Raw genomic sequence first — 23,600 nt, 5'->3', positions numbered from 1 at the left:
GTGTGTAACGCTGAATCCCAACAACAAAATGTAACGAAAAAGGTTTAAGCTATCCGAAATTCACTGCACCTAAGCTTTCAGGAAAGTAGCCAAGTTAAGAGTGGAGGAAATTTAACTTCAAACTTATGTGACATGCTAGTTCATACATTTCTTTTGGAGCATGATTTTTACATTCTGTTCGTATCGATTAAGTTTGACATTGCCCAAAAATTGTTGACAAGATCGATAAACGAGTCCTGTGCCTGAATCTTCACGTCGTTTATGGTGTTTCTAAATGTAAAATCCTTTATGAATTTGTGAATCTGCGGATCATCAAAAGTGTCCTCCTTATCTTTGTACTGGACAAGATAAATGTTTGAACTAGATATTAGAAATAAGGAATATTTTCTTTCAACGCTTTGACAAGTCTGTTTTATTAAGCCTAATTTAACACGTAAGGTAGGTAATAGCAAAGAATTAATTAATTCAGAATGCAGCCGTCTTCTGATACTAATCAAACTTGACATTTTGTTCACGATTCTTTTTCGGAGTAGCATCCCACGATTATGCTCCGAGGCTAAGGGAGACAGTAATGATTATGATAAACGAAACGACAGAATGAAAAAAAAAACAAACAAAAGGGGAGGAAACGGAAGAACATCGAGATAACCTAAGCACATGATGCTTGTTCACCAGCAAGTCCGCTTGGCGTAAGCTGGGATCGAATCAAGGATCCAACGTATCGTAGGTGAGCACTCTAACACTGATCCACTGCAACCACATATTATTCATGAAGTCACAACAGAATGCACTCTCAAGCCGGCACACGTCACGTTACCAAGGAAATGACGTTACAATTTTCAAGGACTGGATATGAATTTTCGAAGAGGTAGAGGCGCTCTTAACCGGTTCTGGTTTCCAAGAAACAAACTTACATTCGTAGAGAAATGCATTACCGGAAAAATACATTTTGAATGTTTAAGATTTTAAAATACAATTCTAGAGATGCTGATGAAGAGTCTACTTGTAATACAACATACGCTACTTACTACAGAAATGTGTCGATTGTACAAAATCCGTACGTGATAGGACAAAACAACTAATGGTTATATAATCAGAGCATTAAATATGACCTATTTGTCGCAATATATTTCATGCCGCAAAATTTTCACAGATTGTGTAATCAGTGGTGATTTTAGTTGGTAAACTGGGAGACAATTTCCGTCCGCAGCTACGAAATCCCGAAGGATTACATCTTCTATGTACTCAGTCTGGTTTGCCATATTTTCGCAGTACTAGTTTCACTCTGTTTGAAAGTTCTTTCCCTGGGGAAATCTCTGAAATCGCCATTGACTACAATCACTAACGAGCTTTAAAAGTTTCGAATTTTGGTACACAAAACCTTTGAATCCTCAAAATAAACAAAATTTCAAATGAGTTGGAAATGTTATTCTAAAATTGGTAAAACCAAAAATTGCTATCATAACTATAGTCAACATGACCAGGGAAGTTATGGCTATTAGTGTCCCGGTGCCTGCTAAGAAAAGCTGTTTATTGAAAATGTTATATGTAAAATGAGAAAACACTTTTTTCTAAACTTATTAGAATAAGTAAGTTCAGGATTGTCAGAAAGCATTATGTGATGTTTATTATGTTTATTTCTTTCTAATAGTTATGAGCAGTATTTTATTTCTGGCGGTACGCAACGGTACGGCATAACGGCACCTTTTTAATCAGAACGGAATATATCCTCTTCTGTCTTAAATAGTGGTTAACGAGAAATTTCGAAAATACCAAGTAGTAAATATATTCGATTTCATTGAAAATTAAGAGTTTTTATACTTTTCCTTTTTTCTTTCTAGAGAAAGAGTTGCGAATTTTTTATCCCTCCTTGAAGTCAGTCAATTGTATTCAGGTAATAGAAATATTTGGGCCCTTCTGTCTCTCGCTCGCTGGCACGTCCTCACGCCTCAAGGATTTTTTTTATTCCTTTTTCGCACGGTAATATAAACCATAAAAACTCTGAACCGACCAGATTTTTTTTTCTGAAAAGATTGACTTCTCAGAATGAAATAATCAAAACACATTTGTCTGTCGCTGAAGTGCGACTAAACTGAAAGCCAGTACAAAAATTCTGTTGGGACTCCACCTCTGTACTTTCTCTGCAGAGGAGCCTTTGATCAGTTCCTATTTTAATGTATCCAATAATTTGTTTTTATTTATTATTAGGGAAAGGATAAGTGGAAACATCCTCTAGATTTTTTCTCAAAATTTATCCATTAATTTAGTAGAGGTTTACAGAGCATTTTGGTAACAAAAGAACATTATGTGAACAATGTACTGTATGTGTATGTTGTTATTGAAATTCAGAATTTGTGGAACTTTTGACGCCTTTTGAAAACAAACCATAGCAGCTTACTTTCCCCTGTTTACAGAAAGAGAAAAAAGCAAGAAACAAATCACTAAGAAATATTGGTTATCATTACGTTTGTTGTATTATAAAATTAAAATATAAAAATCAGGCATTTTTAAAGCATCTTTATATATATTTACGTAAGAGCTTTTAGCTACAAGATTGCAGTAATATGCTACTGGACATTATTATTATTATTATTAATCATACCCTGAAAGGTATGCAGCTGTTTAACTGTTATGAACCTGATGTCCAGCGAACCGGCACCTTTATTTTTAGAAATAAAACTGAGTACTCAATATGCAGTATCACATTTTTCTTTGAAGAACTAAAATACGAGTAATAATACCGAGAAATTATTTTGTTACATTGTTTTACATCAACTTTTATATATGTACAGTATATAGTGCATATTAGAAAACAATCATTTTATCCTAAAATTACATGGTTATCAAAATAATGGAAGCTTGTAGTTTGCAACACATATAATACATAGGCTGCTAGCACTGGAATAGTGTACAGTGCCTGGTCATTGTTGGAAGTGATTAACTATAGCACCGTACTTCAGGTGGAAGAATGGAGGAGTGTGTTGGAGCGGGCAGACGGTGACCGCGGAATTTACTTAACCAACACTAGAACAACCTATTGCAACAATCACAATCCAACTCAAACAGCATAATCTGAAGATCCGTGGCCAAGTTTCAATGTCAAATCCGCTTGTCATCGCCAAAAACGCTTTAGCATGACTAATCCTAATTCAACAACATTGAAAACCTGTAATTGGTTCTGTAGCTCGGTATGCGGGTAAATATCCTTTATACTCGCTAACGTGACTGAGTGCTGTGACATATGACGAATGATATAAATCTCTAAAAATATTTACTGCTTATGTAACTCCACTGTACGACGAATCAAAAGCTGTTCTGGGGGCTAACGGTGGTCTCACGTTGTATTAATCAGGTAGATAGTATTTACTTCAGGTGTTCCTATTTTATTGATAACCATCTGTGTATGATAACTGATAAATCAAATATACTCTAGTGGAGACGAAATGATATCTCGATTCAAACAAAATTTGTATGATAGATTGGGTATGTATGCATCATATCGATTTTAATGTCTCCTACCCAGGGGAAAAAGTGCGGGGGAAAGCAGGGTGACGCCGTCCCCAAACCTCGAAAAAATATGTAGGGCGTCCCCCCAGTTCCTATAAAAATTACAATGGGTAAAGATAGGCAGAGGGAACGGCGTGACGTCATGCCGCTACCTACCGTCCCCCCACCTTTTTACATCCACTTTTACCCCTGCTCCTACCCTACTTTAGTGCATCCTACCATCATCTTGAAGATTCTCTCGGTCAACACGAATGTAGTTTACATCACTGAAAGTTTATTCTGCAATTTCGAGTGTGGTGTATATTAGGACCGCGACAGGCCAAACTCTTTACCAGAATTGCCGGTCGCGTGGATCGTAACCTATTAATGGTACATCGATGATAGACCCAAAGGCGCCAGAAAGTTGCCACAATAAACGTGATTCGTGAGTGCGCTTGCGATGCACGGAGGAGCTCCTGGACAAAATGATCGTTCGGGTCTCTCTGACACGACGGCAACTACTACTATCATCACGGCTATCTTACGTCAGTACAGAACACTAAACAACTGATTGCTGAAAGCAGGTCTATTTTTCGGCGTTTTACTCCCACAATTAGTCCTGTTACCTGCTCATTACATAGAAGATCTTTCATGGCTTCAGAGAAACTTCCGTGGCGAGGCGAGTGAAATCAGTCGAACAGAAGTGTTTCTGTCTTGAACACAGCAACGGCAATTTACGTATCCGTAGACGTGCAAGTGACCGATAAAAATCGAGTGTGTGTTCGAACTCTCCATACTGGACCCAGCTCACATCCGATCCCCATTAATCGAAGTATAACTATCAGTATATTCATAATGTCAACAATTCTTTTCTTCAACCTTATCTAGATATATTTATGGCATCCCCATTTTTCAAGAGCACGACGCATATTTCCATACATCCAGGGTCCCGATGTATTCTACTCTGCATGTGTTTTCTGCCTTAGCTACCTACGTATGTCTCCATACCTATCATTTGAGCCTTTGGCGAACACGATGGTACGATCCCTGAACGCCAGTAGGTTTCGGCAACACCACCACACAGTTACGCCAAAATTTACATGTCTAGGAAGGAAATAAGTTCAGAAAATAGCTTCTCTTCGACTTTCTTTTTTTGCTTTTAAACTGATTAGTTAGTTTTAACTTGTTTAGATTTACAGTGGCCACCTATTAAACAGTCTCAGTATTGTGTAAATTTAAAACACATAATTTATGAGTATACAACTAAATGTTATCTCTTGTTTAATCTAAAATGACAGAACTAACTCTTTTAACGGGTAGTATCAGGATGTGACTTAATGTAACAAACGTCGAGAGGTGATTCCCGACACCGAGATAAGCGGGGGGAAAAAAGAAAGAAAAAAAAGTCCTATGAACATATAGTATATTGACAGAGTAAGCAAGAGTCGAAAGCGTAGGAACAGTAAGTTCGAAACGGAAGATACATATACAGGGTGTCTCTAAAGTCCTCTGACATAGGGTAACTCTGTTATTATCAGAGTTACAACAAAATGTAAGAGGGGGAAAACCGTCTCCAAATATGATGTTTTCATTCTAAAGTGAAGGAATTTTTTTTAAATAGGACGAGCCGTTTGGGCTATACACTATGTGCCCAATGTTCAATGAAAATGCAACGTTGCCATTTACCTGAACTCACAACGTAAGTGAATGAAGTTATTGCCTTTTACGCTAACATGTCGATGGCCAGCCCCCATTTCAAACTATAACTTCATTCACTTATGTTGTGAGTTCACGTAAATGGCAACGTTGCATTTTTATTTAACATTGGAAACACAAAGAGTGTACAGCCCAAACGACTCGTCCGATTTAGGAACTTCTTATATATACACAACTAGCAGCGTTCACCCCGCTTCGCTGCGGTCACCCCGGAACGCAATAAACTTTGTTACTTAGATAATTTTTACTTTTTCGCTTTCAAGTGATATGATAAAAACCATAGAAGATTGCAGTAAATGTTAACATTATATCGCCTGTCATTTATGTTAACCCGCCCCGCTTCGCTGCGGTCACCCCCGAACGCAATAAACTTTGTTACTTAGATAATTTTTACTTTTTCGCTTTCAAGTGATATGATAAAAACCATTATAACGCCTGTCATTTATGTTAACCCGCCGAGTGACACGGTCATGCGGGTTGCATATACATACGTTTATTTTTATACCTATGATGAACTAACAAAGGATTTGTACGTAATGGACACCTGAATGGTCAATTATCTCAAGACACTGGTAATTGAAAATTAAAGTGATATGATAAAAACCATCTAGGGTCCAAATCCTAATAACCCCCCAAAAATAAAAGAAATTGGTTCAGCCGTATTAGCGTGATGAGCGGACAAAGGATTTGTACGTTCTCTTTTATATATATAGATATACATAAACATATAAAAATATATATAAACAATAAGCTTAGAGATGTTTCGAAAATCTAGAGGTGGCGCCGGTGTTCATTATGTAGTTGCTCGTTTCACACACACAGATGGCGCTTTGCTAAAGACGCTACAGTGTCGGAATGCGGTCATTGTGCTGCAAGTGTTGACTACGATAAGTGGCAGTGCTCGATTAAAACATAGTGCATTATTCAAACCGCGAATAGACCGACATGCTGTTCACGTACGGTCGTGCAGGTGACAAAATGATACTTGATGCAGCACGACTCCATCAGGAGCGTTTTCCAAACAGACGCCGATCATCTCACAGGATATCTGCATCATTAACTATACATCATCTTTAGCATGCAGAGCATAATCATAGAACGTAAAATTACAAATTCCATTTCATTTCTGCTGAACGTGCTTTTCTTGCTGTTTTGGAATTGCTTGTGACCCATGAAATTTACTCCAAAAGGGCATATTCAATTCATGTATAGTGAGGTCTTGTAACGTACAACTGTATTGTCAGAACGGCGGGCGAAGAGACCATTAAGCGACTGCAAACATATTACTACTGCAGCATTTTCTTATTCTCTCCTTCGTTTCCTTTCTAGCCTATTTCTGATAATTAGTGTTTCCTATTATGGAGATGAGACAGAACTTTTGTGACGAGACAGCTCCAAATATTGTCTCGTGAGCGACTCTACTCACATTGTAGACGGTTTCTTGTAGTCCTTCGTCGGTTCTGCGTCACATCCACCCGTATAGTACAATAATACATATGAAATATAGTGGGTGATTTCACAGCACATAAAACATACTTTATTCATTGAGTCTCCTTTCTACATAATTCTCTAGCTATATTTTCTATACAGAGCTCAGATTTTTTACTAATACTACACCCTAGCTGCAGAAAATAAAGCACATATACCTAATTCTTGTATACCGCGTATCCCTGGTCTTAAATTTCAACATATCCAAATTTCCATTTCCCATGTTCCATTTTAAACCACAGGGAAAATACTGGTCACCACACTGCTGTTTTACTGACTTACTATTATAGGATTAAAGAAAGCTGTCATCCAACACATACAGCAGCTGAACGTTGAGTTTAGTTGATTCTGAGTTTAACGTCTCGTTCAGCAGCGAGGCTACATGAGACGTGGACCTACTGATTAACGTGGAATCCGAGCCACATAAGTTCCGCCGAGAATCAAACTCGGGTCTCCCACGCTAAAGACACGTACGCTAACCGCTTACCTACGAAGGAGATCAGCAGCTGGACGTGTTGTAACCAAAACGAAGACGAGGTTTGCTTGCCAATGATAAATCTTTCACACTGTTTCTATCACCATGCTATTGCCACTGAACTTTGTAATTGTTACAGACCCTTTCTCAACAACGCCTTCAACGTATCAAGTGTTTTGTCAAATGCCAGCTTTCCTTAACTGCAGACCACCTCCGTCTAACTACGATGCGAAAAACTAGACAAAATATTCATTATTGAACATCATAAAAGGACGCATTCACCCTGTATTTGGAAGTTCTACAAGCGAATTAGTCCTCCTACGAAAAATCAGGAAAGTCTTATCCCCAATCAAGAAACAACGTCTTTAACATGTAAAACAGATCCTACAGACAAATGAACATCAATATATAGGAACAAGCATTACAAAGAATCCACGTTTTAAACTTTTGACGTAGTATATACTGGGTGCATCAAAAGCTAAGGGGGCCACAGGCCAATTCCGTTATGAGTAAAAATTCGAAAAAAAAAAAAATCAAAATTTGTTTGAAATATGTGTTTTTCAATCTAAAATGATGGAATTGGGCTCTAAAGTTATAAGGTACCAAATGTTAAAGGAAAAGCAACGTTTCAGTTCAGTAGGCTGTTCGTATTGAACGTAAGGACACGCGAAACTGAAGCGAAGAACGTGAACATTGTTATGTGAGGGAACTTAGAACACTGCTGAACTCGCAATGTTCCTTTTTTCATTTAACATATTGTGCCTTACCACTGTAGAACTCAAACAGCTTGTACGATTGATGAAATGCTACCATTTTTGATTGAAAATCATAAACCACATATTTCCAAAACCTCCCGTATATTTGCTCATAACGAAGTTGGCCTATAACCCTGAACTTTTGATACACCCTGCATTTAGTTTAAAAGGAATACACACTCACACATACACACAGAGTTTTACACGAACAAAACGTCTAAACAAATTCAACCATGGTAAGTCCATTAGCCAATTACATCTAATCCATCACTAAAAGCATCATCATTCTCTTTTTAATGGATGAGAATTTCTGTATGCGCAGTTTATAAATAGACACACCCATGCGAGAATGTAAAGACATACAAACCAGCTATCAAATCACCTGTTAAAAGTCAAAGTTATTTTCATTGCTGGCAAACCGTTAAGTCTGACCACAAAGCAATGCCAACAACATTAGCCAAAAGTCATAGCAACTGCTCGAAAGGTGTCCTCTACCACCTCACACCTTCTACTGTTTAATCGGAGAAAAATCTTATGTTTAATAGTACCCAAATACACCGCATACCTACACAACATGTTTCTATGTTGCAAATATATTTTTAATGTCACACAAATAGAATATTCTGAACAGTGTCTGGATACAATTCTTTATATGTTGAATTTCCGTAAGGAGGCACGGTCGATCAGTAGTAGAGCACTTACGTCCAGTGCGTGGGGTTAATGGTTTGACACCAAGCCACGCAAATTGTGGTGGACAACATCATGTCTGTGTTTTCCTGGGATACTCCCGTTTCCTCACATGTTTTCATTCCACCAATTCTTTCATCATTCACTTGCCTTAATCATCTGTCTCCCTTACTAAAGGGCATAACCGTGGGACGTAAAACTTAAAGATTTTTTTTTTAATTTTCATTGATGTGATGTGCTCTCAAACAGGCACTACTGGAGTCATTATATGCAACGGTGTCATTCAGTCATATCGCTAGAACTAGTTATTAAAAATGTCTCTCCACGCCTAGATACGAATAATAATAATTTACTACTGCTATTTTAAAGAATATATTCTTTTCCTACAATTGAGCCATGATGCACTTGAGACATAATACTTTAACCTACTACAGCATCACATGAATGGAAATATTATATTCCGACAATGTGCAGATGCAATTCGGTTCGTTTCTATAGCACATGTTTAGTTTCCTGTCAGAAACGCTAATTTGGAGTTAAGACGACGAAATCCAATACGAAATAGCACCTTTAATCGTTTTTGTGTTTTAATACTCACACAGACTATGTTTCAATTGTCAAAAATAAACGGGAAAGTTTCTGTTACGAAACTGATGTCACTGATACAGTTCTGCTACAACGTTTCGAACAGTGATTTTAAGGACTGATATTCATGTGCCATCTTTCATACTCAACTATCATTTTCATCAAGTTTTACATTAAAATTACAATAAAATACAATTACAACACCTGTTACAAAACTTAAGTGGTGTAGGTGACTGAGAGCTAGGTCTGCATCTGAAGTTATTCAACTTCAATTGAGGTTTAAACATAAATAAATAAAAACTATTCGTAACGAACATAATTTGTTAAAGTATAGTAGGCAGCATACTGTGAGACTTCTGTCTTGTCTCGTAATTGGTGCTGTCTCTCTCATAATACTACTTCCTATACTAATTCTACAGCCGGTTGTTAAATGATTTGAAGGACACCATGGTTAAAGGAGAGGACCACAGTCACTATCTTTTAACGACACACTTCCACTTACAAAAGACATGCAAAAATAGATCATCATTATGTGATGTTTTCAATCAAGAAATGGTCTATATTTTGACTTGCCGACATTGTTACGAACATGTACAGCAATATGATAAAATGCAAACATTAAGAAGTTTTTCCCCTGTCCGCATATAAATAAATAAACCAGTGACTACAAAAGTTAAGTACGTACTTAATGAATTTTACGTTACATCGTTAGGGTGTTTGATGTAGTATACAACAACATTGCAACTTTTATTTCAATACTAAGAGGCCTACAATTCACTTGACACTGGCGTTAACTTACGAAGTTATACAACCAAATTTGAGAGAAGCAAAATAGTTTATATATATATATATAAAGCAAGTATGAAAGACTCAAAGCTCAATAAATAAGTGATTTTTGACTTCTAGGAAAACTGTTACAGTTGAATTATCCGCTGAGCGCAGCAAACACACTGAAGATCAATGTTTTGGTAACTCCATTTTCACGTAATTGCATAAAATGTACTAATTTTCATTTCCGTTTAAATTTGTAATTACGCTAAATTATTTCAACACTTGCTGGTATCTTAATTGGTAATATCATCTAGTTACCTACACTATACTCGTTCAGAAAATCTTCCTAGTATGAGATAATCCTAGAAGAGTTAAAGTAACATGATCATTCATTGATCTAAAATTTTACATATACTTCAACTATATTTATTTTAACTATATCCAACTACATTCAAATATAGTTGACGTATATAGATAATTCCAGGCAATTAAATGATCACGCTCCTTTTAATTCTTCGAAGATCACTCACCGATACAACGTATGTAATACATACTTCAATACATCTGAAGCACGAACCTATTTGTATCCCTTAATGCAGAATAAACTTCCTTATATTTCAGTTACATACACGAGTAGCTTTTATGAGGATTAATGAGTCTTAATATATGTCTTATATTGAGATCTTCACGTGCTTTATGTTTGTATCAGTGTGGATATTTCAGATTTGTATATTTTGTAACAAGTAACGGTTGTTCAGCTTGAAGAATTTCCCTTTCAATGAAGGACGAAAGATCATGAAGATAACAGAAAAAAGAAGAAACAACATACTTGGCCATTTTATTCAGCACTCCGATTGGATCACCGTGTTGATAGAGGAAAAGGCAGAAAGAAAACTAGGAATAGAAAGACCAAGGATAGAATATCTAGATGCAGTTACGAAGAAGAGACCTTATCAAAGTATAAAACAGCTCTCCAAAGGGAAGGAAAAGTTTTAAAATTTCCATGTTGCCCACCAACCTATGGTTGAGGAAAGAAAGAAAGAAAAAAAAAATGTAAAAGATCATCCAAACAATTGGTTTCCCCGTAAATTTATGGTATACCGCACTCCCAGATACTTTACCTATTGAAGATTTTAGTTTCATTTTCCAGGGCTATGCAGAAGGATTATTACTCCCTCCTTGATGTAACGTTTCGTCTTATTGAAACCACCCATATGAATTTCGACTGCAGTTCTTTCATCAAGATCAGTGAAGAAAATTCTTCTGAATAGGTCTAAAAAAAAAGTATAACATCTTCAACTGATGAAGTATGAGTGAGTGACTCTACACAGGGTCATCAATTTCCGATGAAGTCAATTGTTTGGATTATCCTTTACATTGGAAAGGAAATTCTTCAAGTTAAAATAATAATAATATAAAATAAAGTTACTTGATATACAAATTTGAAATGACCACTGATATAAAACAATAAGCATGTGAAAATCTCTAACAACGTGTATTAAGCCTCATCAATCCACGTTAGAGGCTACTCGTGTATGTTACCAATATATAGGAAAGTTTATTCTGCATTACGGAATACAAATAGACGAATACTTTAGCTATTTTCTAAGACTGTTTCACATTAAGACTTTTTTTTTTTTTTAACAAGATATCAAAAGTAACTAACGCGAAGATACCAAGAAATGTCGAAATGATTTGACAAAATATCAATTTTGAACAAATGTTGTGGCAACTACATATTTATTCACCCATTTAATACGTAACCTATAGCGTTCACAAGTGTCATTTTTAAGTATTTATACTAGAAGAAAAAAAAGACAAATAAAACCAAGTTGGTTTAGTTAAAAGAAAAAAAAAAGTTTAAATCATAGTTATTTAAAACAATCAATTCTGAATGTGACTACAAAAAGACTAAGAATCTCGAGCTTTGATCATGGCTACCGACTCACAAAATTATACATGTTCCATGGTTTTACTTTTTTTCATTCACTCAAACAACGCCATTTTAAAGTTTACAGCCAGGATAGCTCACAAACGAAATGGAACCAAAGCTTAGGTTGAACGTCCTATAGTTATGAGCTTTACACTAAAGTAGATGACGCATAGATGCAATTAACTACTGATGAAATAATTAGCGAAGTGATTACGTAGGTGGATACAGGTGTAAATTTGAAAACACTTCCACCCAATGTTTGTCAACACACTGACCACGCGACCTGTCAACACACTGACGCGGAATACAGACTGCACTTGCATATTAAGACTTACATTAAATAAATAAATAAAGGGTAAGATAAACTCTTCTCAAGGATTAGTTGTCGAAGAATAAGTAAATATATGAACGTGTAGTATATGATCTTGAAAATGTCTGGTTATAACCCTGATCTACTTAGCGAAGATACTGATGATATCGACCTGAAAATTTGCTACTTATACGTTTTAATTTCTCCGCATTCACATGTAAATAACCTTCGGAACACTAAAATATTGGAAAAAGGTCTTTACTTTTATCGTTACACTACGTATCTCCACGGATAACAAACAGAGAAAACTAACATGAACTTCAATCTTACGTAAATATTATCACGTGAATGCAATATCACAATAATAATTCTATCATCTATCTAGAACACATAAATAATGTTTTGCTCTATAATATAGTGCATCACGCATATCAACTGCTTAATGTATTTGTAAGTATGATCTAAAAGCATTGAAGGAATAGGGGATAAAATGTTGCTGGCCGAATGGAAATTCTGAGAAATGTGCACTGACACTAATAAATACTATCCAGTATTTCAACAAAATGGATCATTTATCTCTGGTGCGAGTAGTGTCTAGTTAGAGCGACTATACGTCCCTCTCGCTACGACGGGACGGAACTATTTTGAACGGGCCAGTCCCGTTTTAGGGGTGTGCCCCGACCGTCTTGTCAGTAGATAGAAAAAAGTAGTATTTGTCCCGTTTTATGCAAGTGAAAGAGGTAAATATCAAACCCAATGCCTTTACTCTTTCTAAAGGAATTAATAATTAATAATAACAAAGGGGGAAGAATTAAACTGAAATTCCCTACATTAAACATGATCTATAGTTAGCAGTACTGCTCGAAAGACAATAGATGTTTTAACAGTTGCTTGTTTCTTGAACAAACTTCAACGGTACTGGTAAACTTCACTAATGAAGACTAAAGCTATTCTCAAGAAGATAGTTTCTGAGATATACTTCTGACATTCTTCAGTTTAAGAGTCAATTTCTCACCAAACGTAATATCAGGAATTCGAGCAAGGGCAAAGGAGCAAATGCAGGCAGCATCGTGTCCTACTATATTGTAAGTTAAATACTGTTTATATTTTATAGCTTATATATATTATATTACAATATAAATTATTAGGTATTGCTATGGTAAACAGGAATTAATTTAAGTACTGGCCTGTTTCTCATTTCCCGTTATTTATATAAAGGCGGAACCCGTCCCGTTTTCCCCTGAAAATTTTATGGTCACCCTATTCCTAGTTCGACTCAGGCCTCATAAGTGTGAGATGGACATGACAAATTACATTTTGCCTTTTCTTGGCAAATTACATTTTTTTAAAAAGCACAGAAAAGAACAATACTAAGAAAATTAACTAATACTCATCTATAATCTACTCCTTTACGATTGCCAGAGCGCACCACCGGTGAATGTTAGTTAATCTTAACAAAAGGTGCCATGTAATCGACCTACCTGTGCTAAAATAACGTGAAATGAATACGGTTACACTCTTTAGGCTTAAAGGAACTGATGATTGATAAAAGTGAATGATTCTGAAATGAACTTTTTTGTACTCTACCACCGGGAATCGAACTCGGAACCATGCGCACCACAGATACACACGCTAACCACATGGCTAGCGGAGAGAGAGGGCTTTAAATTACCAAGAAGGTTAGTTATTTCTACATATCTTCAACCCTTATGAACTCCTTTCGATAAAAAAAATGTTAAAAATTCTTTAAACTATCCTTTTTTAAATTTCTTTCTTCCAGCAGTTCTCCATACGTATCAATTAACTTGCTTCTCGTCATATGACAAGCCAACATCCTACTCTTATTTGCATTTAAAATTCGTCAATATTTGCAAGAATTAAAAAACCGTGTTATGCTAAGTATGCCCGTATATATATATATACATATATATATATATATATATATATATATATATATATATATATATATATATATATATATGTATGTATGGGCTTAACTTTACAACGCCCGCTCCAGCAGGTATACTCACTCAGAAACGAGATATTACACACTAATAATTTTATGAAAATGGATCAAAACTTACTTAACCTTAAGCTAACCCGTTCCTAACCGCTATCCTAACCCTACCCTACTCTACTACACTTTTTAAAAGGACCCACTTATCGATGCGCAGCTGGAGCGTGTCTTGTAAAGGTTACCCTATGTATGTATATCAACTTTAGTGTTATCAACACATTTCTCATAACTGCAGAACAAAATCAATAAGATATGTAACTAAGTGCAGTAAACATATGAACACCGTATATATCGTCCTGGGTTCGGCAGGCAATCATTTATACAGCGCAAGGTTGAATTTCGTCGAACGGTAAGTTCAACAAGCTCGATATTCTAAAACAATACGCATATAATTTTGATTTTTTAAATAACACACTAAATTGTGCCCTTGCACTTACTCATGGACATCAAAGTTGATTATAAGGTTCAATACAATTATATTGATGCTTTCATGATTCATTGACGATCATTTCCGTAACTCTAGCCAAAAATTTAATAAATAAATCTTCGAACCTAAGTTCCTTCAAAGCATGACTTCCACTGGCTTTCAATAACACTAATTAACACAAAGGTTCAGAACGTAGCAACATTTTCGTAACACCAGTTCTGCTTATGAGTAATATCAATTTTTATTTTTTTGTTTACACTTACCCAATACATCTGCTGTTCTGTATTTCGCGAAAAACCACGCATCATCACCAAACTGTCCCTTTCTTAATCTGGCGTGTGCAAGTTCCTTAGGAAAACCAGACACAGCTGATACTATTTGAGGTTCACGTTTTCTATTGCAATTCGCACTTACATTCGGATCGGCACAATTGGAATAGTTACAAATTCCATTCCACAAGGCACGAGACAATAGTCTTCCAGTCCAAATAATGGACTGCATTATTTAAATTGTGAACGATGTTTTTTGCTGCTAGTTCATCTTTAACAAATTTAAAAAGAATACACAAAACAACAGACACGATCTCCACACTTCTTCTGCCCGGCGGCCATGTTTCCCAACGACGAGTTTGTTCACCATCTGCCAGATGGCAGCAGTCAATAAGATTTATTTCGTAACATTTTATCCTCCAATAGAAAACTTCGCAATAAACACACAGCAAGTTCGGAATATTAAACAGCTAGTGCAAGGCATATTTGGTTGCGATACGAATTCCGAATTCTACCAACTAAGCATAATGTTGGTATTACAAAGTTACGGGATATATATATATGTCGAAAATTAAAAAAAGAAAGTACGAAGGGCACTCACCAATTAAAATTAAGATAGGGTCAAATTGTTTATTTCTCATGCTGCAAAGCGGGGGGGGGTGCGTATTGTAATGTCCAGAAACAAACACTATAGTGGGGTGAAACAACAGATGTAAAAAATAAATAAATCAAATGATTCTGAAACGAACTAAAATTTGTTTAATGTATTTGTTTTTCAATAAATAAGGTTAGGGCCTAACTTACGTTTACTGGAAGTAGCGTACGCAGAATTTCAACAAGGGGGGATTGAAATACTCAATGCCATATCTTTTCAGGATGCTGGTCAAGTTCAGGCACACCACATTTTACAAAATTTACAGGTAAAATTCAATACTCTGTACGAAAAGACATTTATAAAGAACATAGTAGTTTACAAGTGTAGAGTTACTAGTGTAAAATCATTACAAGTGTTTTACGACGGTTAACATAAATAAGTGCATATGAGCAATGGCTTATTATACTGGTTGCAGACGATCCAAGAAAGCTAGAACAAGACTCTTGTTCAAGAACATTCAAGACAATTTGATGAAAACAACGTTAGCACTGACGTCATTTTTGTCTTGAATTCAATAGTTTCGTTCAAGAAATTTCGTTTCAGTCCTGTTCTAAACAATCCAATTGAAGAGCATTCAATAGCCAATCAGCGCTCGAGTTGACTACAGGAAAATACAAAACAAGCATGATGGCGTCGTGAGACAGAGCGGCAGTTGTTGAATAAATACATTTTCATTACTCTTTTCCATAATTATCTGATGTTCCAAGTGTACATTATAATGCTGCTTGTAAATGATCCAAGAAAGCTTGAACAAGACCATTCAATACCTCAAATTTACACGTTCAAAGGAGTATTGTTCGAGACACTTGAACAAGAGTCTCGAACGGACTTGAAACAACTTTTACACGATCATAGAGGTATTAAATATGTTTTATATTCTTGTTAATAGATGTCAGTCCAAAACAAGAGACTGTAACTATGAAAACAAATTAAAGCGAAACTATGTACTGATTTAGTTCAGACCTGCGCATGAATAGCTATAATATTAGCATATTTTTCGTAACTTTCTGCAGGCATTTGTATTTTAATAGATTATATTAAATAATTTAGAAAACAGGTCAATTGATTTTGCAGCAATCCCATCGAATTTTCACAAAGTAATTTGTCCCTTTTACATTAAATGTGAGTTAGGTTAGGTGACGTTAAAAAAGTAAAATGCTGCTTAGGTATAAAATCGTTCCCTATATTAAGCTTTTTAAAAAATCTGATTCTTCAAATGGCGTGCTGATGACAGAACCACACTCAGAAAGAAAAAAATCGAACTATTTCCTACAATTGTGTGTATCACGAGGCAATGACTGCCTTTTGATGTTATTTATGCTATGGCATTGAAGACTGTTTAAAGAAAGGGCTGAAATCACAGAAAACCAAACGAAGCAATGATAATATTTTTCAGCTACAGGACTTACCGCCCATATCTGCATCAGACTTTCTTCACAAATCTATCCCTGTTTTGGTATTGGTTAAGAATAACCCGTCAAACGAATAGTAATTTTACTGTTAAAATGTGTGAGTGTGTATGAAGGAGAATTATCTGAGATACCGTAATAATTCCCACTGTCGAAACTTGCCTATATAATGTAGGAAACCAGTATTTTATGTTTAGACGTTTAATGTTACCAATATCAAATCATTACAAAAGCTATAGTTCAGTTCAAATGAGTGAATACGATGTCAAGGGTTCGTTGCACTATTCTAATTTATACATGATTCTTATTCTTGTACTATAACCGCCGTCAATAACGCGCCTGCTCCGTACGGACTACTCTCCCGTGGAGCCCCTTCAATGCTCCTGCCCCGACACTGTTAAATAGCATCTCGATTTTATTTATTTATTTATTACTTTTGCACAGTCTTGTATGTAGCATATGTTAGGATTGCAAAGGAATAGATTTAAAAAAAAAAAAAAAACTTCCTCGCTTCGCTCGCAACCCAAATGTTTCAATAAGTCATAACAAGCTTTTACTTATTACCAGTGTTCGAAGTGGGAAAAAGCAGAGGCGGTATGTTTTATCACTTTTTTACCTTAACATAGCCGATATCTAAATGGTGAAATACAGTGAGGGTATGTTACCTAAAATATTGCATTTCTATTTACATAATATCTCAAAACTATGGGAGAGCTTCTCAGTAGTTACAAGGAAAGGAAGCATGGAGAGGCTTTCCTCCAACTTCCTGAGAAAAATACAAAATACTGTATATCCTTAGTTGTATTATAGAGAACTATAGACATACACGAGAATGCTCAAAAACGAGTTTTTAAATGAACAATTTTTTAAGCAACTCCCGGACCGCCACTCGACAGAGGGGCATTCCAGGTTTTCGGAAGGTCCGCCTCCCTCCACAGTAGAAAAACCCCAAATCCACCCATGCTCAAATCTTGAAATTTGAATGTAACCAAAGATCCCATCGCACTTGTGCATATAGAATAATCAAATCCACCGTTATTGTATGTCAGTCACGTATGTTCTTTAAATTTGGATTCCCATTGTGCATTAGTAAGAGAATCAGGAAATGCAGCGAAATTCATGTCATGAAGATTAACTTCCTGATAAACGAATTTGTTGGGAAACCATGTAAGAGAGTTCTTTTCTTATTTTTACTAAAAACTTCTCCATATTGAAAATATTTAACTTCCAGCTAACAATATCAGATTGAATTAAAAGCAATCACCACAAAGATCTAAATATTATGGATACACAGGTAATCACTGCATACGTATTCACAGTGTTATTCAGTTATTAGAAAGACGCAAAAATACTTTTTAATGAAAACAACAGATTTTTTGATTACTTAAACTACATTCATTTCCTCGCAAATATCGGACTCACAAGTCAGTTATGATTTTTTTTTTTTTTTTTTTTTTTTTTTTTTTTTTTTTTTTTATCATTGTAGGCACAGAGGAAGTCCCGACGAACTCATAACAATACTTTCCGATTTCAGTTTAAACGAGTCGCTTCAATACACTACTTTTTGTTTGGATTGGGCACATAATCCATTCCTGTCTATCATGTAACCCTTATCTACAATCAACACGGGTTTTTGAGTAGGAACAAGGATGAACTTCTTTGTAGACACCTCATTTTAAAAGCGAAAGGTAGGGAAAATAACAAAAATATCGGTGTTCGCAATTTAGAAATTATTCCTACATACGAAATAAAATATTTGACATGCAAAGCGATTCGTCAATTATTGTGTATAAAAATGGATTTATTAAAGGTATATATCAGCATTCACTTTCCAGTGACGGTATGTCTTGATCATTGAAAAATCAGAGACGGTATGTCTTCATCACTGAAAAACCAGAGGCGGTATGACATACCACCGCATACATCGGCGCAAATCTGTCTTCAACATTGGGGGGAGACGGGTAAGACCGCTCCCATATTATATTACTTACTTACTTACACACACACACACACACACACACACACACACACACATATATATATAAGTAAGTAAGTAAGTAAGTAAGTAAGCGATGTTCAAAATATGTATGAAGTTGAAAAACAATGCTGTGAAGAATCAGGGGACAGAATTGTCTTCAATGGCGTATTTAAGAGGCTATCGGGCTCAAGCTCCCCCTGAAATAAATTTGTTAGTTTTTCGCATTCCACGTACAACAATAATCCTTCTAACCATTTCTAAGAATGTCATTGACTTTCCATTTTCTTATGCTATTTGTTCAGAAATAATACTGTGTTTGCCAAATGTCACTCCATGTAAGAACTGCGTCCTTTTGTTCTTTCTTTCGTCCTTTCTACTTTTCTGTTTCTTTTTCTTGACGTTTCTTTCATTTTGTCTATCATACTTTATCGACCATTGTCAGTTCTGATTCAAGTCGGCCGTCATCAGTAACAGCAAAACTAAGAGGAGTTGATAAGCGAAACTGGTGTTCCACACCAACTTGCGCGGATATCAACATGACAGGACTTTAGTTATTACAACAAAGGAAAATTATATCGTTTAGTTATTTTTAAAAGAAGGAAATGTTTGAATTTAAAAAAAAACCAAAACGGGGGAATAATTAGCCCAGGAAATTTGGAAGGCCAAGAGGATGCTTCCTTTTTCTTGTATGAATAGAATAAAGGGTTAGATTCACTCCTAAATTTTTGTATCATATCACATAGGATTTATCGGTCTGCAATTCTTGCCATTATAACTTCAATTTATGCATAAATTAAAATATATTTAATTCTCAAACTCAGGTGGGCAATTGCCCACTTCCTTTCTTGTGTTGGGCATAGCACCTCGAAACAAAATCCTAAATACGTCATTGGTTGTCTTCAACATTGGGAGGTGGGCACATTTGAGGCTTATTCTAGAGAAGGGAAATGAAACTCATATTATGGTAAATGAATCATAAACTGTTGTAGAGTATATTATATATTAGGCTATGTAGATGAAGTAGTAGTACATATCAGTATTACAAATCACTGCCGTGAACACATTCTGAAATCTGAATACATGCATATTTATAATTTGTATGTTTCTAATTAGGCATCCACAAGGATCCACGTTAAAATTGTTTTATAATAATATAAATAATGACTTCCCCAAAACTATGAAGAAAGAATATCAATTATGTATGACGCAACAATATTCTTTGAGCAAACTGATGACAATCTCAATCAAGGACGCCGATTTCACTGTAACTTTGGGGGGGGGATTCATAAAAAATGCATAAAACAATACATATAACAAGAGAAAATACATATAAAAATGCATTTCATAAAATTACAGGGAATCCACGTGAGCTTTTGGGGGTGCCTCCGACTTCCCAGGATCGGCTCCCTTGATCTCAATAACATTAAAGGAATCGTTATAGAAATCTAACGCATGTCATATACTCTTTAGTTAACAGATGTAACCTTAAGATTCTGGAGAAAAATATTCCAGTAATTGAATTCTTTTCTTTGCTTACGAAGCATCCTCCTTCAAAAGAAAAATTGGGACAAGCGGAAATACGTAGCAACAAACCATGGTTCGAACGAGCAGAAAAGAGAAAACAAGCAAAATTACGTTGGCTACAAAATCCGAATGAAATTACCACACAAAATTTCGTAGACATCAGGCGAGAAACTTCCAAAACTTTTAGAACAAAGAAACGCAATTTTTTGAAAGCTAAAATTTAGGAACTTGAAGATAATAGTAAAAATAAAAACATTCTGGACATGTATGAAGGGATCAACGAATTTAAGAAAGGCTATCAACCTCGTGCTTATATTAAAGAAAGCTGATGGAACAGTTCTCACTGATACAGATAGCGTTTTAAAAAGATGGAAAGATTTCTTTAACGATTTGCTTAACATGCAGCAAAAACTAATGTGCGTGGAGAAAGGGAGATACACACCACAGAAACGTATATTCCAGAACCCAACCGAATAGAAGTAGAAATCGCTATAAAGAAATTAAAGAAACACAAATATCCGGGAGTAAACGAAATTCCGGCTGAGTTAATTTTAGCTGGAGGCGAAAAATTCTGGAACAAGATACACAAACTCATTCTCCTTATCTACAACAAGGAAGAATTGCCACAAGAGTGGAAAGAATCAATCATTGTTCCAATCTACAAGAAAGGCGACAAAACTGACTTATCGAGGTATCTCTCTTCTGTCAACATCCTATAAGATCCTTTCAAACATTCTATTAGCAAGATTGACCCCATACGCAGATGAAATTATTGGAGATTATCAGTGTGGATTTAGACGAAATCGATCAACTATCGACCAAATATTTACAATTCGCCAAATACTCGAAAAGAAGTGGGAATACAATACCCCGGTACATCAACTATTTATTGATTTTAGAAAGGCTTACGACTCGGTTAGGAGAGAAACATTGTACAACGTTCTTATAGAATTTGGAATACCGAAAAAGCTAATTAGATCTATTAAGACATGTTTAAATGAATCTCAAAGTAAAGTCCGGGTAGGAAAATTTTTGGCCACGAGCTTTCCCGTCGAGAATGGCCTGAAACAAGGAGATGCGTTGTCGCCATTATTATTTAATTTTGTGCTGGAATATGCTATAAGGAAAATAAAAGATAGCAACCAGGGCCTAGAATTGAACGGTATTCACCAGGTTATGGCATATGCTGATGCAAATTTAATAGAGGATGACAGGAGAATAATAGAAAGAAATGCACAGATCTTATTAAACGCTTGCAGGGGCATGGGTTTAGAAGCAAATGCAGAGAAAACTAAATACATGGAAGTGCGTCGGGACCGTAATACGATAAATTATGGATGCGTTAAAATATTAAATAATTCTTTTGATAAAGTGGATACTTTCAAATATCTAGGATCAATATTAACAGACGAAAATCATATTCACGAAGAAATTAAATGTCGACTAAAAGCAGGGAATTCGTGTTACTATTCGGTTCAAATCTCATGTCGTCGCGAATTCTGTCGAGGAATTTGAAGCCTAAAATATATAAAACGATAATCATACCGGTTGATCTGTATGGTTGCGAAACATGGTCGCTTACTCTAAAGGAAGAACATAGACTAAAAGTATTTGAGAACAAGATCCTGAGACGAATATTCGGACCCGGAACGGGAATGGAGAATGGCGGAACTTTATAACGAGGAACTACATAATTTATACGGTTTACCAAACATTGTTAGGGTCATCAAGTCTAGGAGGCTTAGGTGGGCAGGTCATGTAGCCAGGATGGAAGAAAGTAGGATCGCTTTCAAAGTGTTAGCGGTAAAACCAATCGGAAAACGACCATTAGGAAGACCTAGGCGCAGATGGAAAGACAATATTAAGATGGATCTCGCAAAAATATGAATACAAAGTAAAAAGTGAATCCAATTGGCTAAGGATAGAAGTCAGTGAAGAGCTTTTGTGAACGCGGCATTGAACCTCCGGGTTCCATACGCTGTAGAGTTAGTTAGCTTACGAAGCATGAGTAGATGCCTAGGCAGATACTACAAATAGATTAAATTCCCATTTACTGAAAAGATGGGTTCTACTGACATTGGATAGTCTATATATTCTTCATGTGCTAGGGCCTACGGGAGAAAAGGAGAGATGATTTCATATCAGGTTACGTGACGCACAGTCGCACGCCTTAATTTTTATTAAAAATGAAACAGCCAAGAGAAACAAATTTCATCTCACTTTCCTTTGTGGCACTCGGACGCAGATCATTCTGCAAAAAGCACTTTTCAAATCGGATTATTGGGAGAGCCTCCAATTCCAATGTTGGGGGGGGGATATATCCCCATTTCCCTGGAATTTGTGCCCGTACCTACAGCTGAGACAACTTTTCAGCATGAGGAGAGGGGTATATCCTCCTCTGGCATCACAGGCGTGCGCAACGTGGGTGCCATGGGTGCCTTGTCATCCCCATTAGACAAACTTTTTTTAAATGTAGAATTATTACAAACTGAGAAGAGATTACGTGTTAATTATTTCCCGTCTGCATGTGTGCCGTGCGTCGCCGACGCAGCGTCGGATGCAATGATGCTATCTTTTCTTAGGGGAAGGGGGGGGAGGACGACATTCCATATGGTGGTACTTTAGATCTGGCACCCACATTCCCAAGGTCCTGCGCACGCTAGTGTCTGGCATTTATTGCAATTTGTGCCCAAGTAGTGGAAGTGGAATTAATACATATTGATGAGACTACTAAACGCACTACAGCACGAAGTTCAGTTTGAAATACTACAGATTACGATTCTTTTTTAAAAAATGGAAAAGCCAAGAGAAATCAATTTCATCTTACATTCCTTTGTGGCAGTCGGACACGAATCATCAAGCTATCCCAAAAAGCACTTTTTAAGTCAGATTATTGGGGGGGACTGTCCCCCCCAGGTCCAACATTGGGGGGACATGTCCCCCTCGTCCCCCCGGGATTTGCGCCAGTGACTGCATACCGTCTCACTTCGACCACTGGTTATTACCTAAAGAAAGTTATTATATATGATTTGCTAATGACGATGTGATATAGAAGGCTGCAAGTTGGTGTTTGCGCGGGAATATTAAAAATGAAGGTAAACAAGGGAAATAATCA

General features: G+C 36.1%; 1 protein-coding gene across 1 annotated transcript in view; it reads right to left on the bottom strand.

Moving 5' to 3' along the window:
• Window positions 1-15,300, bottom strand: part of LOC145694861 (protein phosphatase PTC7 homolog) — a 167,120-nt gene extending 151,820 nt beyond the window's left edge. The window contains exon 1 of the mRNA XM_081771562.1: window positions 14,914-15,300. Coding sequence (XP_081627688.1) covers window positions 14,914-15,151 — 238 coding nt within the window. The 5' untranslated portion in view covers window positions 15,152-15,300. The remainder of the gene's footprint in view (window positions 1-14,913) is intronic.
• Window positions 15,301-23,600: the final 8,300 nt, after the last annotated feature.

The sequence above is a fragment of the Thermobia domestica genome, chromosome 9 (genome assembly GCF_964235325.1).
Source record: "Thermobia domestica chromosome 9, izTheDome1.hap1.1, whole genome shotgun sequence".
Classification (NCBI taxonomy): domain Eukaryota; kingdom Metazoa; phylum Arthropoda; class Insecta; order Zygentoma; family Lepismatidae; genus Thermobia; species Thermobia domestica.
The sequence above is the reverse complement of the archived record's forward strand: the minus strand, read 5'-3'. Positions and strand labels throughout refer to the sequence as shown.